The 17,370-nt window shown below is 60.5% G+C and overlaps 2 protein-coding genes across 3 annotated transcripts; both read right to left on the bottom strand.

The window, feature by feature from the left end:
• Nucleotides 1-862: 862 nt before the first annotated feature.
• TBX10 (T-box transcription factor 10) lies at nucleotides 863-4,397 on the bottom strand. The gene is made up of 6 exons (XM_039840672.1): nucleotides 4,211-4,397; nucleotides 3,625-3,796; nucleotides 2,260-2,415; nucleotides 1,922-1,989; nucleotides 1,613-1,707; nucleotides 863-1,183 (listed from the first exon to the last, which is right to left on the bottom strand). Exons 1-6 carry the CDS (start codon nucleotides 4,306-4,308, stop codon nucleotides 894-896), a joined length of 879 nt encoding a protein of 292 aa, XP_039696606.1. The 5' UTR covers nucleotides 4,309-4,397; the 3' UTR covers nucleotides 863-893.
• Nucleotides 4,398-9,976: 5,579 nt separating this feature from the next.
• On the bottom strand, nucleotides 9,977-14,728 carry ACY3 (aminoacylase 3). Of its 2 annotated transcripts, none has more exons than XM_039840669.1 (7): nucleotides 14,624-14,728; nucleotides 13,845-14,216; nucleotides 12,760-12,955; nucleotides 12,464-12,557; nucleotides 12,223-12,330; nucleotides 11,943-12,052; nucleotides 9,977-10,342 (listed from the first exon to the last, which is right to left on the bottom strand). In XM_039840669.1, exons 2-7 carry the CDS (start codon nucleotides 14,078-14,080, stop codon nucleotides 10,127-10,129), a joined length of 960 nt encoding a protein of 319 aa, XP_039696603.1. In that variant the 5' UTR covers nucleotides 14,081-14,216; nucleotides 14,624-14,728; the 3' UTR covers nucleotides 9,977-10,126. The 2 variants fall into 2 exon arrangements, with proteins under 2 accessions (XP_039696603.1, XP_039696604.1); XM_039840670.1 differs by having other exon boundaries at nucleotides 13,845-14,081; nucleotides 14,624-14,683.
• Nucleotides 14,729-17,370: the final 2,642 nt, after the last annotated feature.

The following is a 17,370-nucleotide window of genomic DNA, read 5'->3' as shown; positions in this document are numbered from 1 at the left end:
GAGGGACCCAGGAAGGAGCGCCCTCCGGCCCCTCTTGCCAGGTTCCGCTGGGTGGCGCACGCTGCGCCCTACCGCTCTAAGGGATCCACTCCAGGCCCAGGCCTTTGCCCTTGGATGTCCCCCGTCCTGACCCCTCTGCCCCGCAGTTTCTACCCCTTTAGGTGTTGGTTTAAATGTCACTTTCTTTAGAAGCTTTTCTGTCTCCAGTCTTGATCAGATTCTCAAATCCCTCCTCCCACCCATTCTTGGCTCTTGTAGGCGTTGCCTATTGTGGTTCTGCGCTCGTCCCCCAGAACTGGCTCGTCGGGGACCAGACGACCCAGCCTTATACATAGCATCTAAACGTGGAGCAGTAGGTGTCACCATACTTTGCTTTGACTTTGAGCAAGTGCCTCTCTGAGCTGCAGTTTCTGTCCTCATCTGGGCACATAGGCAGGGAGCGGTAACCGTCAGCCTCCCCCACAGCCCCCCCACCGGGCTGGTGTCACCTCCTTTACCATCGCTTGGTGTGTCCAGGGATGCCAGCTGCACTCGGCAGAGCTTTGGCATGTCTGCAGCCCAGACTGCGGTCTGGGTGTTCCTGAGACCCTCCGCCCCGACCCCAGGGACAGAAGTGCTCTGACCACCCATGCCAAATGGTTTAATGTTGGGGATAAGGGAGAGATAAAACAGGGTTCGGAGGAATCACACCCAAGGCTGAAGGGGGCAGGTTGAGAGGTAGGGGGCCTGGTTCCAAGTCCGGCACCATCCCAGCCTTACAGTGACTCAGCAGGGGGCCTCTCTCTGGGCTTCCACCTGTACTGCTCTCCTTGGGAAGGGAGGAGGTCTCTGCAGAGGCGAGGCTGCAGGGCATGGGCTTCAGGGTAAGAGGACTGTCCTCAGGGCAGCCGCCATCACTGAGGGGCCTGGTGGGAACCCAGGCACGTGGCAGGAGGGGACAGGAGCCCCAGCCCAGCTTGAAGGGGCAGGCCCTCCTGATCCCTGTCAGCCTGGATATTGGGGAGGGGGTATGGTGTCGGTCGAGCCTTTGGGATTCTAAGAGCGCCCGAGGCTCCAGGGTACAGGTCCGGGTAGGCGAGAGGCCGGTAGGTGGCTGGGGCCAGCAGAGCTTCAGGGGGAGCCAACAGCTGATGGTGGAGCCGGGCAGGGGTCCTGGAGGCAGAAGCTGGAGCTTTGTTGGGGTCTGAGGGAGGAAGTAGTCTAAGTGGACCCCAGACCTCCCCTCACATCCACAGCCTGCCCTGTCCGCTTCTCTGCTCCTCCCATCACAAGTTGCCCACCTCTGTCTTTGCTCTTACTTTCCCTGCTGCCTTAAATTCCTCTCCCACTTTCTCCCTCTATCCAAACCCTTCCTGGTCCTCCAAGGCCCAGCTGGGGAAACACCTCCTCCAGGAAGCCCACCTGACATCCCCACTTCTGCTCTCAGCACCTTGACGCTGCCCTATTCTCTGTCTCAGAAACCTCTGCTTCCCCCTCTCTGTCCTCACGGGTGCCCAGTGGGCTTGCTGAGCATGCTGGAACCCCTTCTCGGAGGCCCTGGGGCCCTGTCCCCTTGCTTCCCACCCACAGTTCAGGCCTTGGTCCCACTGTGTCTGTGGGTCTGGGGGCTAACCTTTCTTCTGCTCCTTGGAGCCCTTCGACAGGCAGGGGCTGAGGCTGCCATGACTCCGGGCTGGGACATCGAGCAGGGGCCGTGGAGACACCATCCTGAAGATGCAAAGGGAAGGAATGGGGCCAGGGGGTCAAGGTGAAGAACTCAGGCCAAGGGTCTGTTTCAGAGTAAGACAGTGGGACCCCAGGACAAATAATGGGCATGACCCTGAAACAGGGGTCAGAAGCAGAGGCCTTAGGAGGTGCCTGGGAATGGGGGGAGGGGCTGGGGGAGGGCAGTGGGATAGAACTGGCAGGGGTCGGATGGTACCAGGAGTCTGGGTCGCTCTCCCTAAAGCCTTTGGCAAAAGGGTTGCTGGCGATCTTCAGCTGGGTGATCTGCAGAGGAGAAAGTGAAGTTAGGGACCAGCCCTGAGCCAGGGAAAGGCCGTGATGTCCCAGGCTCAGTCATCCTGTCCTACCGGGACCTTCCGATCAGGAGGCCCTGGGACCCAGGCAGCGAAATGACTGGGCAGGTGCTCGCTGAGTCCCAGGGAGGGAGAGCAGGGCAGGGGTCTGTGCGCATGCGGGAGCTGAAAGCCTTGGGCCTACATCTCTGCCCCTGTGAAGTGGGCCGGCAAGTGCCCCGTGAGCTGTGGCCCAACCCACCCGGTGGTTCTGATAGGCTGTCACGGCTGTGAACTGGGTCTCCGTGAAGATGAAGGACTTGAAGTTCTCCTGGGCGTAGCGCTCGCTGTCCTTGCGTGGGTCCACAAAGACCACGTGGAAGCGGGGCTGGTAGCGGTGCATGGAGTTGAGGATGATCTGTGGGGGGCGCAGGGGTGGGGGACAGCAGCGAGCTCTCACCGAGGCCGGAGCCCCTCTCCCCGGGGCAGGGTCCGCCCTGGGCCTGCTGCCCCCGCTTCACTGTGCCGATGGCGAAGGCTCTGAACTTGAGAGCCAGCAGTTCTGTGTCGAAGGCCCTTTGTGTCTGAGTGTCCTTGCTGCTTCGCCTTCTCACACCCACGTCTGGCTGTCCACTTTGCCTTCAGAACTATCCAGAATCTGACCAGCTTTCCCACCCCATTGCCTCTGCCCTGTGTGGCCTCCATCATCTTTCACCTGTGTTTGCTCGGCTGCCTCCTGGCTGGTCTCCCTGCCTCCGCCTGGCTCCTCCGCCCATTCTCCACACACCAGCTCCAGTGAGACACCGCATGTCGCCCCTTCCTCAGAACCCTCCTGTGACTCCCACCCCGTACAGAGTAAAAGCCAGGCTCCTCTTTGCAGCCAGCTGGCCCTGCAGATCAGCTCTGGCCACCTTCAGCCCCTCTGCCCAAACCCCTTCCCCTCCTCGCTTCACTCCAGCCACACAGGGAGCCTCCTTGTAGTTCCCCCAACTCGCCCAGCATTCTCTGGCCTCAGGGCCTTTGCACTTGCTCTTTCCTTGCCTGAGACAGCTTCCCCCCTCCTCTACGCACAGGCTCCCTCCTCCGCTTCCTCAGGTCCCTGTTCGAATACCACCTCGGCAGCTTCCTGGGCTCCTGGAAAGGAATGGCCATCTCCGTCTCAGCCCCTGACCATAGGTCCTTTTTTTCCGGGCATTTAGCGCCATCTGAGACACTACATTCTGTGTCTTCTGCGTCCCTTGCTTACCATGCGCCCCTGCCCCAGGATGAGAGCGCAATGAGGCTAGGGGCCTTTGTCTGTCTGATGAAGTGTGAACAGTGCTGTGTTTTGGCACCTACAATAGGCCTGGTTCGTGGTGGGCGTCAGTGAACATCGTCCATGAGAAGGACAGTGTTTGCTAGAACATTCCCACACCCCAGCCCACTTCCCCAAAAGGTGGACAGTCGCTTCTGCTGTCCAGCCCCTGGCCAGGTGAGCTCAATACCCCAGCTTTGACCATCAGGAGCGGGCGGGGGTGCCGGGCACCAAGGTCCAGCCAGCCCCAGCTCCAAGTTTTGTCACAATAAGGCCCCAGCATCCCCTGAGCAGGACCAGCCCCTGGACCCCGCCCTGGACCCCGGGCCTCACGTGGCCGTTGTCATCCAGCAGGTTGTTGGTCAGCTTGAGCTTGTCGAAGGACACGATCTGGCGCATCCACTGCGCTCCCTTGGCCGGTGAGTCAGGGTGGAAATGCACGCGGCCGGGCGTGGCCGGGTCCGCCTTGCCCGCCACCAGCCAGGCCGAGCTGTGGAAGGCGTACCTGGGGAGGAGAGTGAGGCGGTGAGGGCGCCCCTTCTGCACCTCACGGCACCTCATCGGCCGCCCCCACCCGGAGCCACGACTGGCAGGACAAAGGGGCCGTCACTGTCCCCATGCACTGTCCTCATCTTGCACATGAGGAGCCTGAGGCTCCAAGGTTGCCATGGGGCCCTGAGTTCTGCTGCCCTGGGCTAGCCCACTCTTCCTGCCCAGGCTAGCCTACTTCCCACTTGAGACCGTCGGCTGCCCTGGGCTGGGCTCCCTGCTGCCACCAGGCTCCCCACTGTTGTCCCAGGATAGGCCTCTCTGACAGTTCCGACAGGCCCCTGCCTCTCCAGAGTGTAGCTAAGTGTTGATTTCCCCATCTTAGCATCTAAGGTCTGAGCTGCTTCCCCCTGCCGGCTGGCCCCCAGACCTGTATCTCTTGTCACCCAGGGGCACAAAGTCCATGAGCAGGGCGTAGTCAGCCAGCGAGTCCATGCCTAGGATCTTCACCTGGAAGGTGGGGAACATCCTCCTGCAGGAGGGCGGGGCCCACAGTCTGAACACGGCTCCAGCCGGGGCCCTGCCCCCGCCACACACGCACACCCCCACCCGCTGCTCACACCTGCCTGCCTTGGTGACAATCATCTCTGTGCCCAGCTGGTTGAATTCCTCCCACAGAGCCTTCATCTCCAGCTGGACCGTCACACTGGACACACGTGGGTTCTTGGGGCCCTGCCCAGTGGGTTCAGCCATGGCTTGGGCCCCTGCGGAGCAGGTGGAAGGGGATGATGGAAATGGAGAAACCAGCCGGGGCTCCCAGCTGGACCTGGTCGTGGGCAGGGTGTAAGTCTCCGAGGGTTCAAGTACCCCGAGGCTGGCAGAGAGAAAAGCTGGGGAGACAGGACAGAAGTGTGGGCCCCTGCTCACCTCACCCACCCCCACTCCGCCCAGCCAGCTCTCATCGTTCAGGCTGCATTCAGGTGCCCCTTCCTCCAGGAAGCCCTCCCTGACTGCCAGGCCTGTGTATTCCCACAGTTAACTTGACTCAGCATCACCTCGTGAGGTAAAGGCTGACTTAAAGCTCCTGAAGGCTGGAGATCAGCCCTGTCTGGCTCCCCAGGGAATCTCTGAGCCATCGAGCGGCTGTGGGGGCCTCGAGAAAATTATTTCACCTCCTTGAGCCTCAGTTTCCACATCCATAACAGGAGGTTTTTAATACCTGCCTCATAGAGCAGATGTGAGGATTCGTGAGGACACATGTAGGGCCGGGCACACAGTAGACTCTTCTTCATAAGTGACACATGTTATGGATGATAGGACACGTGAAGTTGTGGGGGTTGGGTGGAAATTCTTTCTCGGCTCCATGGAGACCCCATTGCCTGGTTCTGCTTCAAGAGAGCTGAGCTGGGAGGAGATGCCCTGAATTATGACGAATTGCTCTCATCCACCTCTGACCTCAAAAACCTGCCCAAATCCTGCTGCCAGAAGCCATCTTTCAGCTCTGGCCTCCTCAATTTTTTCTAAAAATCCTGTCTTTTGATCTATATTCCCAGCACAAGACTTGGCCAGAAGCTTTGCCACCCTCTACCCTTCTGGTTAAAAAGAAAAATCCTAACTACAGTGAGATACTACTTTGCATCCACAAGGGCGGCTGGCACCAAAACAAAACAAAAAAACAATAACAAAAACAAAATAATAAAAGTTAGCAAGGATGTGGAGAAATTGGAACCCTCGTGTGCTGTTGGTGGGAATGTGAAATGGTGCAGCCACTATGGAAAACAGAACGATGGTTTCTCAAAAATTTAAACTTAGAGTTACCATGTGATCCAGCATCTTCTAGATATAGACCCAGAAAAATCAAGGGCAAGGACCTGAACAGATATCTGTACATCCGTGTTCAGAGCAGCATTATTCATAATAGGCAAAAGGTGGAAGCAATCCAAGTGTCCCTCAATGGAAGAACAGGACAAGCAAAATGTGCTCTAACCAGACACGTCATTCATTATTATTATTCAGCCTTAAAAAGAAATCCTGACACGTGTTTATACCTTAAGGCCAATTTGCTAAGTGATATAAGCCATACACAAAAGGACAAATGCTGTATGATTCCACTTACGGGAGGTCCCTAGAGCTGTCAGATTCATAGACAGACAGGAGAATGGTGGGTGTCAGGGGCTGGGGAGGGGGGCGAGGGAGTTAGTGTTTAGCAGACAGCAAGTTTCAGTTTTGCAAAATGAAAAAGCCCCGGAGATGGTGGTAATTGATGGCTACACAACAATGGGAATGCACTCGACACCACTGAACTGTACACTTAAAAATGGTCAAAATGGTCATTTTCATGTAGATTTTACACTATTACAAATTTTTAAATGGAAAAAAAAAAATTCTGAAAAACAGACGATTAGTTTCCAGCAGTCCCAGGAGAGGCCAAGGGCCTGGTAAAACCATGGAGTTTTGGAAGGATGGACAGACAGACAGACAGACAGATGGGAGAGAGTGTCTAATGAGCTAACAGACGGGCAGCACCCGGTCAGAGCTGGCACAGCGTAGGTGCCTGGTGAGAGTGTGGGGCCCAGGACCACGTGGGAGAAGTGGCGTTCCTGGGGCCTGGGAGGGGAATGCTCAGTAATGAGCCACATCAGGGCTGCATGAACGGTGGATAGGGGATGGCCTCCACCACCTGGGACCGGCCCATAAGATGGGCAACTGCCACATGACACCCACATGGGATAACTGATGCCAGCCCCCAGGGTCCGTGGTGCTGGGCCCCAAGGGAAGAAGTTCATGGCTCCTCTGGCTCTGGGGTCTTCACAGGCTGGCCACTGGCTCCCAAGTCTTCTATTAGCCTCCTGCCCATTCCGGTCAATGCCCCACCCCCACCCCAGAGCCCAGAGGAACTCTTGGGAGGGGGCTGTCCTCTCCCCAGTCCCTTTGAAAGCCAACATCCCTCAGGATCAGGAGGTGACAATTTCCCATAGGCATCGAGTCAGGTCTTGTTCAGCCCTTTTGCTGATATGCAAGGGCCGGAGCCCGAACAGAGGAGGAGACAGGCCCAAGGCCCCCCACACCGTAAAGGCTTTGCCCTCCCGGGAACGGTTCCGCCTGTCGGCACCCCGTAATTGCACCTGGGTGGCTGTGAGTCCATCATCCCCACCCTGACTGGATCCGAGGCCTCAGCCTGGGATGCCCCTGCCCTACCCTCTTGCCCAGGGCCTGGGACCAGTGGGGTTTCCTTTGTCCCCATGCCTAGTTCCTGCTCTGCCCCACTCACCTCGAAGCCTGAGCCCACCCATGGGGCTGCCTCAGCTGCCCGCACCCTACCTGCCATGGGGACAGCTTGGACGCTCAGCTCCTGGAGAAGCCCTGCTCAGCTAGGGCCGGTGCCGTGGCCGCCACCCGAGGGGCCCCTGCCTACAGGAGAGGGGGGTCAGCCGCGCCGGGTCTCCCGGTCCATTCGGCAGCACGGCTCCGCTCCCGGGCGCTTGGCAGGACCGTCCTCCTCTCCTGGATCGCTCAGGTCTTGATTCTCCACCGGAGCCCGGAACCTGGTCTCTGCAGTGGGGACCCAGGCTCTGGGCCGTGCAGGGTTCCCTCCCCAAGCCACCCGCACACCGTGCTGTCTGAGGCCACTGGCTGGGCTCGGCCAGCTCCAGGCGCGGTGCTGTGCGGGAGGAGGGCAGGTGGGATGGCTCTGACGTGGCGAAGCCTCCCTCTCCCCCTCCCAGTCCTCCTCCTGCCTCCTCCCTCCCAGCTAGGAGCCCCCCAGCCATTCCTGATCAATGGGCCCAAGCGCAGGGTGCAGGACAGGCTGGGGGGCCCAAAGGGGCCGAAGCCTGGCTGACAGGAGGGGCTGGGGGGTTACTGGGGGGCCATGGGGAAGCTGGGGAGCCCGCAGTAGTGGCAGCAGCATTGAGGGCTGAATGGCAGAGTCGGTGCCCTCTCACGAGGACTCGGACCCCTGGCCTGGGGCTGCTGGCGTGGAAGCAGCAAGAAACGCAAGGGGGCGGCGGTGGCAAGTGCCGGCAGAGGCACAGCCCCTCGGCTGGGCGGGAAGAAGCCTGGTCCGCCAGAGCCGTGTCACGCAGGCAGGTCCCTGAGCGTCCGCAAGCCTTGGTTACCCTACCTGAACTAAGTGCATAATCTCTTCTGCCTGGAATGGACAGGCGCACCCTGGGAAGCAATAATCCCTCCCCATCCTGGTTGAGGGGACCTACATAGTCCCCAGAGGGTGGGAGGCTGGCCCAAGTTGGAGGTGGCTGGGGCGGTATCTGCTCTGCCCACGGGTCTGTCTCTTTTCTCCAGCCTGACGAGGCACCTTCTCCAGGCTGCCCCCCACTGGTCCTGGGCTGAGCACTCAGGGGACATGGGTCACTAGTAAGGAAGGTAGACGGGGTGGGGTCCCCTGAAGCTGATTGCTCTCAGTTAAGAGTGCTGTTTGGCGATTTGATCCCTGGGCCATGCCCAGGGAGGGTCATCTGGCTGGACGCCAGGTTAGTCCACTCGGGGAAGGAGCACCCCAGGTTAGCCCCCAGGCCAGAGCACTGGGTGAGAGCACCCTAGGCTGGGCTGGGCATGCTCAACTGGGGTGCCCAAGGCCAGCTCGACTGCTCCCACCCACCTCCTCCAGCCTCTGGCACTGGGGACGTTGGGTTGACAGAGGCCTGTACCTAAGAGGGAGCACAGAGGGGCCAAGTCAGAGGGGCCGCTTCTCTCCAAGCAGCTGGCCCCTCCCCGAGCCGCATGCCTCACGCACACCTCGCTTCTCTTCAGCTTGGGCGTGCCTGCCGCTTCAGTCCCTAGTTCCCAGGTGCCTGCCAGCCCAGCTGGGTGAGCGTCCACAGGGAGGGACCAGCCCTGGCACACACCTGCTCCAGCTGTGGGGAAAGGCTGCATCAGCTCTGGGGGTTGCCACCAGGCAGGACGGGGAGGAGTTCTCTGCTTGTGATGGAGGGTCTCGGCGGCACCCAGGGGCTGCTCAGTGGGGCGCGGCCACGCCAGCCTGCCCCAGGACCCACAGTGGGGCGAGTGGGAGGTGGTAGAGATGACAGAATGGCCTGGTGGCTCTCTTTCAGCTCGAAGCCCCAGGGGTGGGCCAACCTGTGTTCTGTTGGCTCATGACGTGTGTGTGTGTGTGTGCACGGACACACATGCTCCCACACGTCCCCCCTCCACCCCGCACATGCTGGCGTGCCTCCCTGCACAGCCTCCTCCCTGGATGGCCAGCCTTCCTGCCGAAGGCGCCTCCTGGCCCTCTGCCCCCTCATCCATCTTGCCTGCCAGCCCGTCCCTGGTGCCTTGGTATTCTTCACACCTTCTCATCTCGCTGCTCAGGAGCAGGAGGCAGCGGCATGGCAGCTGTGGCCTCAGGGAGACGGATGGGCCAGGCCAGAGTGTGGAGGGGGCCAGGGAGCGATGCCTTGCGATGCCTTGCGAGGACAGAGCTCTGGGCTCCATCAGCCCCACTGTCAACCAGGAGCTATGTCTTGTCATCCTGTTGGGCTCAGGTGGGCGTGGGCAGCGGTCTCAGGGCTCCACCTGGCCCGCCCGTTCGGTCCTGCCATGGACGCCCTGCAGAGTACCTGGCCAGGACCTGGGGACCCCAGCAGCAGACCCTGTGCCCACTCCTTCCCTGACACTGGTGGCGGAGGAACCTCTGTCTCCCTGGTAGGACTCCCCCTGCCCCACGCCAAGGCACCTTCTCCCTGTGTGCCCTGGTCGAGTCGCCCCTTCCCCAACCCTGACTGCCCTGGAGTGCCCAGGGGCATCAGGCCCATCACACACCTGGGATGCACATCTGGGCTGTGCTCTTGGCCACATACAGACCCAGAGGAACAGCCAAGGCGCCGAGGCTCTGGGAAGCAGCATCTGGGGGAGGCTCACGCGGCACCCCACATGTGTGCATATACACAGGCACACACCCCTGCTCCCCTGACTGATTCTCTAGCCCCGGAGCATAGGGGGTTGGCGACACCACTCTGATCATGGCCTCTGGAACCCCCTCTGCTGGCCTCAGGACAGTCTTTCTCTAAGTCCGCACCCCCCTCGTACCCATAGTAAAAGATCTTCCCTGGATAAGCACGGGCACAGAGACAGCTCCCACTGGCCCCAGGACACACAGCATGTCCAGGCCCAGATCTGCTCCAGATCCTGAGGCCACAGGGAGGGGCCAACGGGACAGAGGACACAAACCACGGACCCCTGGACAGCTTCCACTTTATAGAATGGGAAACCGAGGAAGGGAGGTGAGGGTGTGACAAGAATCATATAGCAGGTGGCAAAGGGGACCCCTGAGCAGGGGATTGTGCCTCAGCTGGGAGGGCTGAGGGTGGGGCACGTGCGACCCGGGCTAGGGACCTGGGGTGGGGGTGGGGGCCAGGGCGGGCAGAGCAGGCACAGAGAGCGTGAGCTTCTCAGTCTGGAAGAAGGCAATGCCCTTCTCATAGTAGGCGGCCTCGTTGATGAAGATGGGGTATATGGTGGACTCCCCCTCATAGAGCACGTCCTCGCCGCTGAACATCTGGAAGATGGGTGCACCCGGCCGCAGCGGCTCGAAGTCTCGGTCCTGGGAGGAGAGCCAAGGGCCAAGGTTGCCGGGCTGACCTGTGCCCTGGCCCCAGTGGGGACAACCCCAGCAGGGACTGCCCAAGAGATGCCCCTCGCTCGTGGCTTCTCTCACTCGCTCCTTCACTCCCTCAGTGTGACAAGGTGTCTGCTGAGATGCCAGTTGTCCCTGCGTCTAGAAATGGAGACACCGGTCACCTCAGAAAGACCAGCATCATTGCGGAAGTGTAGCCCGCAGGTCAAGGGCATAGACAGGGAGGCCGGGGTTCAAACTCTCGCTAACCCGGGGCAGGTCACCTAACCTCTCTGTTCTTCACAGAAACCACAGCCCCTCCCCCATCATCCCGAGGTTCAAATTAAATGGCTATTAGTGCTTAAAACAGTGTCTGGCGCTCAGGAAACGCAATAGAAACGTTTATTAAATAAATTTTTCAATTGCGGAAGAAACGACTCAGAATGACTGTGATTACTTAGCCTCTCCAAGGAGATGGGCGGGGCGGCTTAAGACTCCAGGGGCTCTGTCCACGCTGAAAAGAACAGAGCCCCTCGACCGAAATGTTGTTACAAGCAAGATGATGCCTCAGAATAAGACACGAAGCAGTAAGCAGAGAAAAAAGTCCGACCGAGTTCTGATTTCTCCCACAATTGTTACTTTGGTCCTGTGGAATGTTTCTGATGTGTCAAATTCTTCTCACTATTTCTCTCTCAGTGTTCATCTGGGGTGCCCCAGTGCGTGCCAAGTCTGTCTGCTGGGTCATTCTCATGCTGGGGGATGAAGAGGGCCGACTCGGGGAGGTGGAGGCCCCTGAGACAGACCCCCATCCTTACAGAGGTTCAGAGGTGCTCGGTCACCTCTGACACTGGAGCAGTCCCCCTTCTGGGTTCCACTGACAGGAGAAAACCCTTCTGGCCTGCAAGGAGGGGGCTCTGGCTGGTTACTTAGCTCAGCGGCTGAGCTGTGAAGTGCGAGTGGGGGCGGCGGGGGCCGACAGAGCAGGCGGCCCCCCTCTGAAGTCCCTCTCCCCTCTGAAGGCCACATGGGGGACTCAGGAAGCAAAGGCCTCTGGAGGGAAGCGGCCGCGTTCCACAGCGACCCCATGTGGCAGCAAGCAGAACAGCACCTGGTGAGCTGCCCATTTTCCCCAACCTTCTCCCCGCCAGGAGAGAGGCGAGATTACCCAGTTTCTGGAACATTCAGGAAGGGGAGGCCTAGAGAGGGGAATAACAGACTCCCTGCTAGCGTGCATAGTGAGGGCTCAATGTTTGCATGTCCAAGCAGACCCCTGGGTCATGCCTGCTCCACACCCCCTCCCTCCGTCTGTGGCCGGGAGAAGCTGTCCAGGCTGTGGGGAAGTCCCCTAGAGCACTGTGAGCATCACTGAGGCCCAGAGTTTCAGGCTTGTTCGCACTCAGGGTTCCGGGAGAGGCAGTAGAGGCCGGACGTTGGGCCCCAGGCTACTGCCTTCCTGCTCCTAATTCTGAGGTGCTGGTGACTCCGTGGGAGGCGCTGTGGTCCCTGCCTCTGGACCTCAGTTTTCTGACACTCCCAAGAGTGTGACCCAGGAGTGTCTCCCCACCTTCCCCCCGCAAAACACACACACCTGCAGCTGAGGGTGCACGGTGCCTGCCAGGTCCCCAGCCTCGGTTCGCGGGAAGTCCACACTCCTCACAATCCTATATGCTTCCATCTCAAAGGCAGGAAAGGCTGTGCCTGGGTGGGGGTCCCCGTGCGTGAGCCAGTCCCTCCGTCCAGGTCTGGGATGGCATGGGCCATGGGGGCCGCTCTGGGATGGTTCCCAGCCCACCCAAGAGCCTGACTCCTTAGCCTTTGGGCCAGGCTTCTCTGGGCCTCAGTTCCCCAGCAAGTCCTGGGAGTCTCACCCTGGTTGAAAAGCTGGATGAAGTCTAGAACCTTAGCCACCAGGGCCCTCATCCTGGTCAAGAGGTCAGCCCGCAGCACGCCCTGAGGCTGGGGGCCCAGCTCCAGACCTGGGGACCGGGAGGGATGTGGTCAAGCAGGTGCCCCAGAGATGGGGGACTCCACACCCCAGGCCCCTCACACCTCCCATTATCTGGCCCTGCCCTTCTCGCCCTGCTAACTTCTCCAGAGGTCACAGCCCACCTATTTCATTCTTGGCCACCGAGGTCATGTTGTAAGTCTCTTCTCCAGGACGCTGGTACAGGGAGACGTGGAAGGGCAGCTCTGGGTTCTGCAGCTGTGAGCAGATAGGTGGGTCAGGGCCCCAGGGGAAACTGAGGCAGAGGGAGGACATGGAGAAAGCACAGGCCAGCTCTTGGGGAGGGGAGATGGGGGGCATCCAAAGGACCTGGAGGACCTGCAGCTGGCCAGTCCCAGGGGCAAGCACCCAGAGAAACAACCCCCACCGCTCGCTCAGCACTCTGGGGACACAGGGCCACCTGTAGGTGGTGGCACATGTGCAAGGCAAAGATGTCGTGGGTCGTTTTCACTAAGAGGCATGTGCCCATGTTGGCCGTGGTGTTGTGCAAGTCGAGGACAAAGTCGAACGCCCGGCCTGAGGCTTTGGGCCCCAGCAGCTGGTTCAGTTCTCGGGCCCTCGTCACCTCGTATGGGTCATCTGGGTGGGCCCTGGCACTGCAAGGGCAGAGACAGGGTTGTCAGCCACTGACAGTCTCAGTCTGTCATCAGAGACTTCATGGCTGAGCTGACAGGAGTGACACCCGTCACTCCTCAGACCCTGCGGGAGAGACAGAGCAGTTCAAGGCCTCATCCTTCGTGCCTCGGTGGCATGCCTGCCCCCCTTGGGGCCCGCATTGGCTCCCCCCCTACCCCCATAAGGTTCAAACCCTCAGCCTGGCCCTGCCTGCCTGCCTTATCAGCTCTCGCTCCAGCCACACTTCCAAGCGCCATGCTGGCCTCGCTTCCAGACCTTTGCACCTGCCGGGTCTTTCCCTGGAAACTCTTTCGCTCCTCCCTTCACCTGGTTAACATCCACTTGCCCTTTAGGGTTGAGCTGAGATACCGCCTCCTCCAGGAAGCCTTCCCTGACTGCCCTTGGCCAGGTAGAAGCTTTGTGTAGCCCCTACCCCTGCGTTTAGCCTCCTGGGTTGTGGTTGCCGGTTCTTCCTCTGTCTCCCCTAGTAAGCAGAGGACGGTGCCTCGGTCCTAATCCCCATTCTCTCACCTGAGCCGGCCAGAGCCTGGCTCAGAGATGGAGCTCAGCAACTATCCACTGAAGGAAGGCGTGAAACAGTGGTCGGGGCACTAGACAAGTCGCTTTGACCTGTGGGACTGATCTGAGGCAAGCCTTGGATCTAGGATGCCCAGAGGAGGCCCTGACCTGGCCTGGAATCAGGAAGGGCTTCCTGGAGGAGGTACCACCAGTCTGGATTCCTCTAAACTGAAAAAGGAAGACTCGGCATTGCAAGCAGAGGCACATGCCCTGCTGGTGGCTGGAGGGGAGTTTGAGGTGAGGACCTCGGTGTGGGCAAGGGCTCCCCCACCCCGTGGCGAGGACACTGACGTGAGGAAGGTGCTGGTGAAGACGCGGTTGAGGTCGCAGTCCACGTAGCGGCGGCAGGCGGCTGTGGCCGCCGGATTGGCCAGCACCGGCACGGCGGCGAAGCTGGCTCTCTGCAGCTCCCCCGGGTCCCGAAGCCACTGCTGGACCAGGCAGACTCCAGACATCTCGTTGCCGTGGGTGCCCCCAGTCACTGCCACACGACGCAGCGGCTCTTGGGGCACAGGCAGTGAGCACATCCTGCGGGGGGGATGCAGGGCCCGGTGTGTGCACCTGCCGGGGTGGCCTCAACCCGGGTGCAGGGCGCAGCGTGGAGCTGGGACGGTGGCGAGAGCTCCCTGAGGTCTGACAGGTCCAAGCCGCTGGGGCAGCTGCCTGCCAAAAGGTGTAGCTGCCTGGTGGCTCAGCTGAGTCCCACAGCACCCCCAGTGGCCCAGTTCAAAGTCTGTTCCTCCTGGTGCCTGCAGCCCCCATTAGCCCTCCCCCGCGTTCTCTGAGACCATTTCCCTGCTCCCTCTGCAGAGAAGGAGCTTCTTTCTCCTGAGCTGAGAAGAGGGGCGCAGACATTCGGGGTGATGGAGCCACCAAGGCCCGCCGCTCCCTGCAGCAAGAGGATATGCTCCCACTTTACAGATGGAAAACCAGGGCCCAGCGTGGGGAGCGGAGGGCATTAGGCGCGTTAGCTGTGGTGTGTTGGGGTTCCCAGCCACTCCTGCCCCTTCCCGCCCCTTCCACGTGCCCATCCGAGCCAGTGCAGGGGCCTCAGAGAGCGGGGTGGTTACCTGCTGTTGGGGTTCTGGACTTTCTGGGACTCCAGGGCTGTGGTATGCAGCTCCGGGACTGGTGGGTATTTATGGGCCTGGAGATCCCTGGGCAGGAAGTTGGCAGAGAGCAGGGTGCGGGCGGTGCTAGCTGAGATCCAGCCAGAGGTCAGGAGCCTGGGGTCTCCCCATCCAGCTCCACCCCGCGTTGCTACTGGCTGGTGCTATGGCCTGTGGAGTTCGGGTTCTGCAGCCAGACTCTGGTCCTTGCCCTCTGTCCCTCTTCTGGGAATAGAGACAGCCCCACCTCCCAGAGCTGTTAGGGCTCCTACCGGGGAGCTGTGCATGGTCATGGACAATTACTTGTAGGGACTCTTTAAGGCCTGGGGTGAAGGTGAGCCCTCACCCTCAGCCAGGAGAGCCGGGAGGGCTGCCAAGCACAGGCTGTTGAATGCCCAGGTGTCCAGCCAAGGGCCAGCCAGCTTGGAATGCAACCTTCGAGCCAGGAACTGAGCCAGGAACCACCACCAGACCAGGCCACTGCGAGTTGTTTATTGAGATGTGTGCCTTGGTGGCCACTCAGATGAGAAAGTTCCCCTCCCCTTCACCCTCTCAGCAACACACTTCTGTCCTGGCAGCCCTACGAGGGACAGGCATAACTCAGTGATTCAGCCTGCTTTGTTTTGGGCACGACCCTCTCAGACCCATTTCACAGATGTAGTACCTGGTGTTTGGACAGAGCGCCCAAGGGTGCCCAGGGTGCTAGAGGTGGAGCTGGAGCTGGACCCTGGGGGTGTCCCACCTGGGCCCACCCTCTGGGCCTCTCCCTGCCCCAGGCTTAGAGTTGGTGTGAGCATTAAGTAGGTTCACAGGTGTCTGGGGCACAGGGGTCCCCACTCCGGGATGCAGTGGAGTCCAGACTCTTACATGACCTGGGCACAGAGGCCCTGGCGGCAGAGGGGGCCCCTGACCACGCACCTCCCAGGGCTCCTTCACGGCCTCTGGGGTAGCCCAGACGTCACTGGAAAGATAGGCAGAACTGGGTAGTGAACTGTCCAGTACGGTCATCCTGTGCCTGCTCCATGCCAGGCACTACGGCGCCGAGGTTGGACATCTGGTCTCAGGCCGACTTCACGCCCAGGCCAGTTTAGCCCTGGCCAGAACCAAGCCCACCAGCTGAGGACTCCAGTGGCCAGGTGCCTCCAGGCCAAGCCTCTTCGGAGCTGCTCCGACCAGACGCAAGGTCTGGGCCTGCCTCCGCTCTCCTGCCCTCCACCCCGACCCACGGGGACTGTGGCTCCCATCAAAGCAACAAGTGCCTTGATATGGGAGCTGGGCAGGGGTGACGAAGTGTGAAGCTAAGTCGCCCAGGGGGCCAAGGCTTCCCGATAGCTTCTCTGTGGGGGTGCCCACTCTTGGAGTCTGGAGGGCAGCAAAGGAAAGGCAGAGACCGCCATCGGGGTCACTGAGTCTTCGCCTGCACTGGCCCTGGAGGGCAGCAAAGGGCGGGTAGCTTGCTTTGTTTTACTGTGGGGCCTGGGTTCTCGGAGCTGGAATGACTTGGCCGAGACCGATGGATGCTGGTGGAGCGTGAGCCTGTTTCCTCCTCGTGCCTGCCACCAGCACACTCTGCAGTTGTGAGTCAGAAGCCAAGGTCTCCAACAGAGAGGTGCCCGGCTCAGCCAGGATTCTGCTGACTTGGTGCTGGGCCTTTGGGGGAAGAAGGAAGGGGCTGCTCAGCAGACCTCGCTATTTTGGGGGGCTCTGGAAGCCAGGGCACTTCTTGCCCTGGAGGTGCTGGGCCCCCAGTTTTGGAGAGGACAGTAGCAGGAGGTCCTGGAAAGTTTCACTTCCCTTGGTGGGGGTCCAGTTTCCCTGTTTCCGAGGGTATTTTCCGAATGGAAGGGGGTCCGGGCGCTGAGTCAAGAGCCCCCCCAGAAAGAGCAGCCCCGAATCCCGGCCGTGCACATGTGTGTGTCCAAGTCCGTGTCGTGCGTACCGACTTGTGTCTGTGTCGCAGCTGTGAGAACAGTCTGGAGGGGAGCCCGCTGAGTCCTGCCTCTGTGCCCAGGAAGGAGAAGGCTCCCCAGGCCCACTTGGCTCTGCCGCCCACCCCCGACAGGCTGTGTGACGTGGGGAGGGTCAGGACCCTCTCTGGGCCTTGGCTCCTGCCTGTGAAATGGGGCCAAGGCCTCCCCCGGGCCCAGGCAGCTGCAAGGAACGAGGGAGAGGAGGTGGCAGCCCACGCACGGACACGGACACGCACGCTGTAGACCCTGGCGTGACGGAGGGAGGAGGCGTCGTGTGTGTCAGCGGGTCCAACTTCTTTACTGAAGTTGGGAAACTGAGGCCCAGAGAGGGGTCGAAACCTGAGCCCATCCACAAAATTGTAAGGCTTGGCCCAGGAGAGCCATGTGACCTGAGAGATACTCCTAAGGGCCACTGTCCAGTAGCTCAGAGCCCCCTGCCTGATCGTCCTTCATTCTCGCCAGGCTCCAACTGCTCCTTTGGCCTCTGCTCAAGCCCTGACTGAGTCCTTTCATGACAGCCTGCTCCTCTATCCCGTCCCCCCACCCCCCGCCCCGTGCTAGGACCACCCTGCACACTCCTTCCGGCGGGCCTGGTGTCCCGGGCTGGGGGTGGAAGGAAGACTCAGCCCATATTGTAGTTTTTCTTACTGGCTCGCTCTGGGCTACGGCCAGTTAGCACAGTGGAACCAGCATCTGGGCCTGAAGCTGACCTTCATCCCAAGGGAGCTGGGATGGCCT

This window comes from Pteropus medius, unplaced genomic scaffold (assembly GCF_902729225.1).
Source record: "Pteropus medius unplaced genomic scaffold, Ma_sr-lr_union100, whole genome shotgun sequence".
NCBI lineage: Eukaryota > Metazoa > Chordata > Mammalia > Chiroptera > Pteropodidae > Pteropus > Pteropus medius.
The sequence above is the reverse complement of the archived record's forward strand: the minus strand, read 5'-3'. Positions and strand labels throughout refer to the sequence as shown.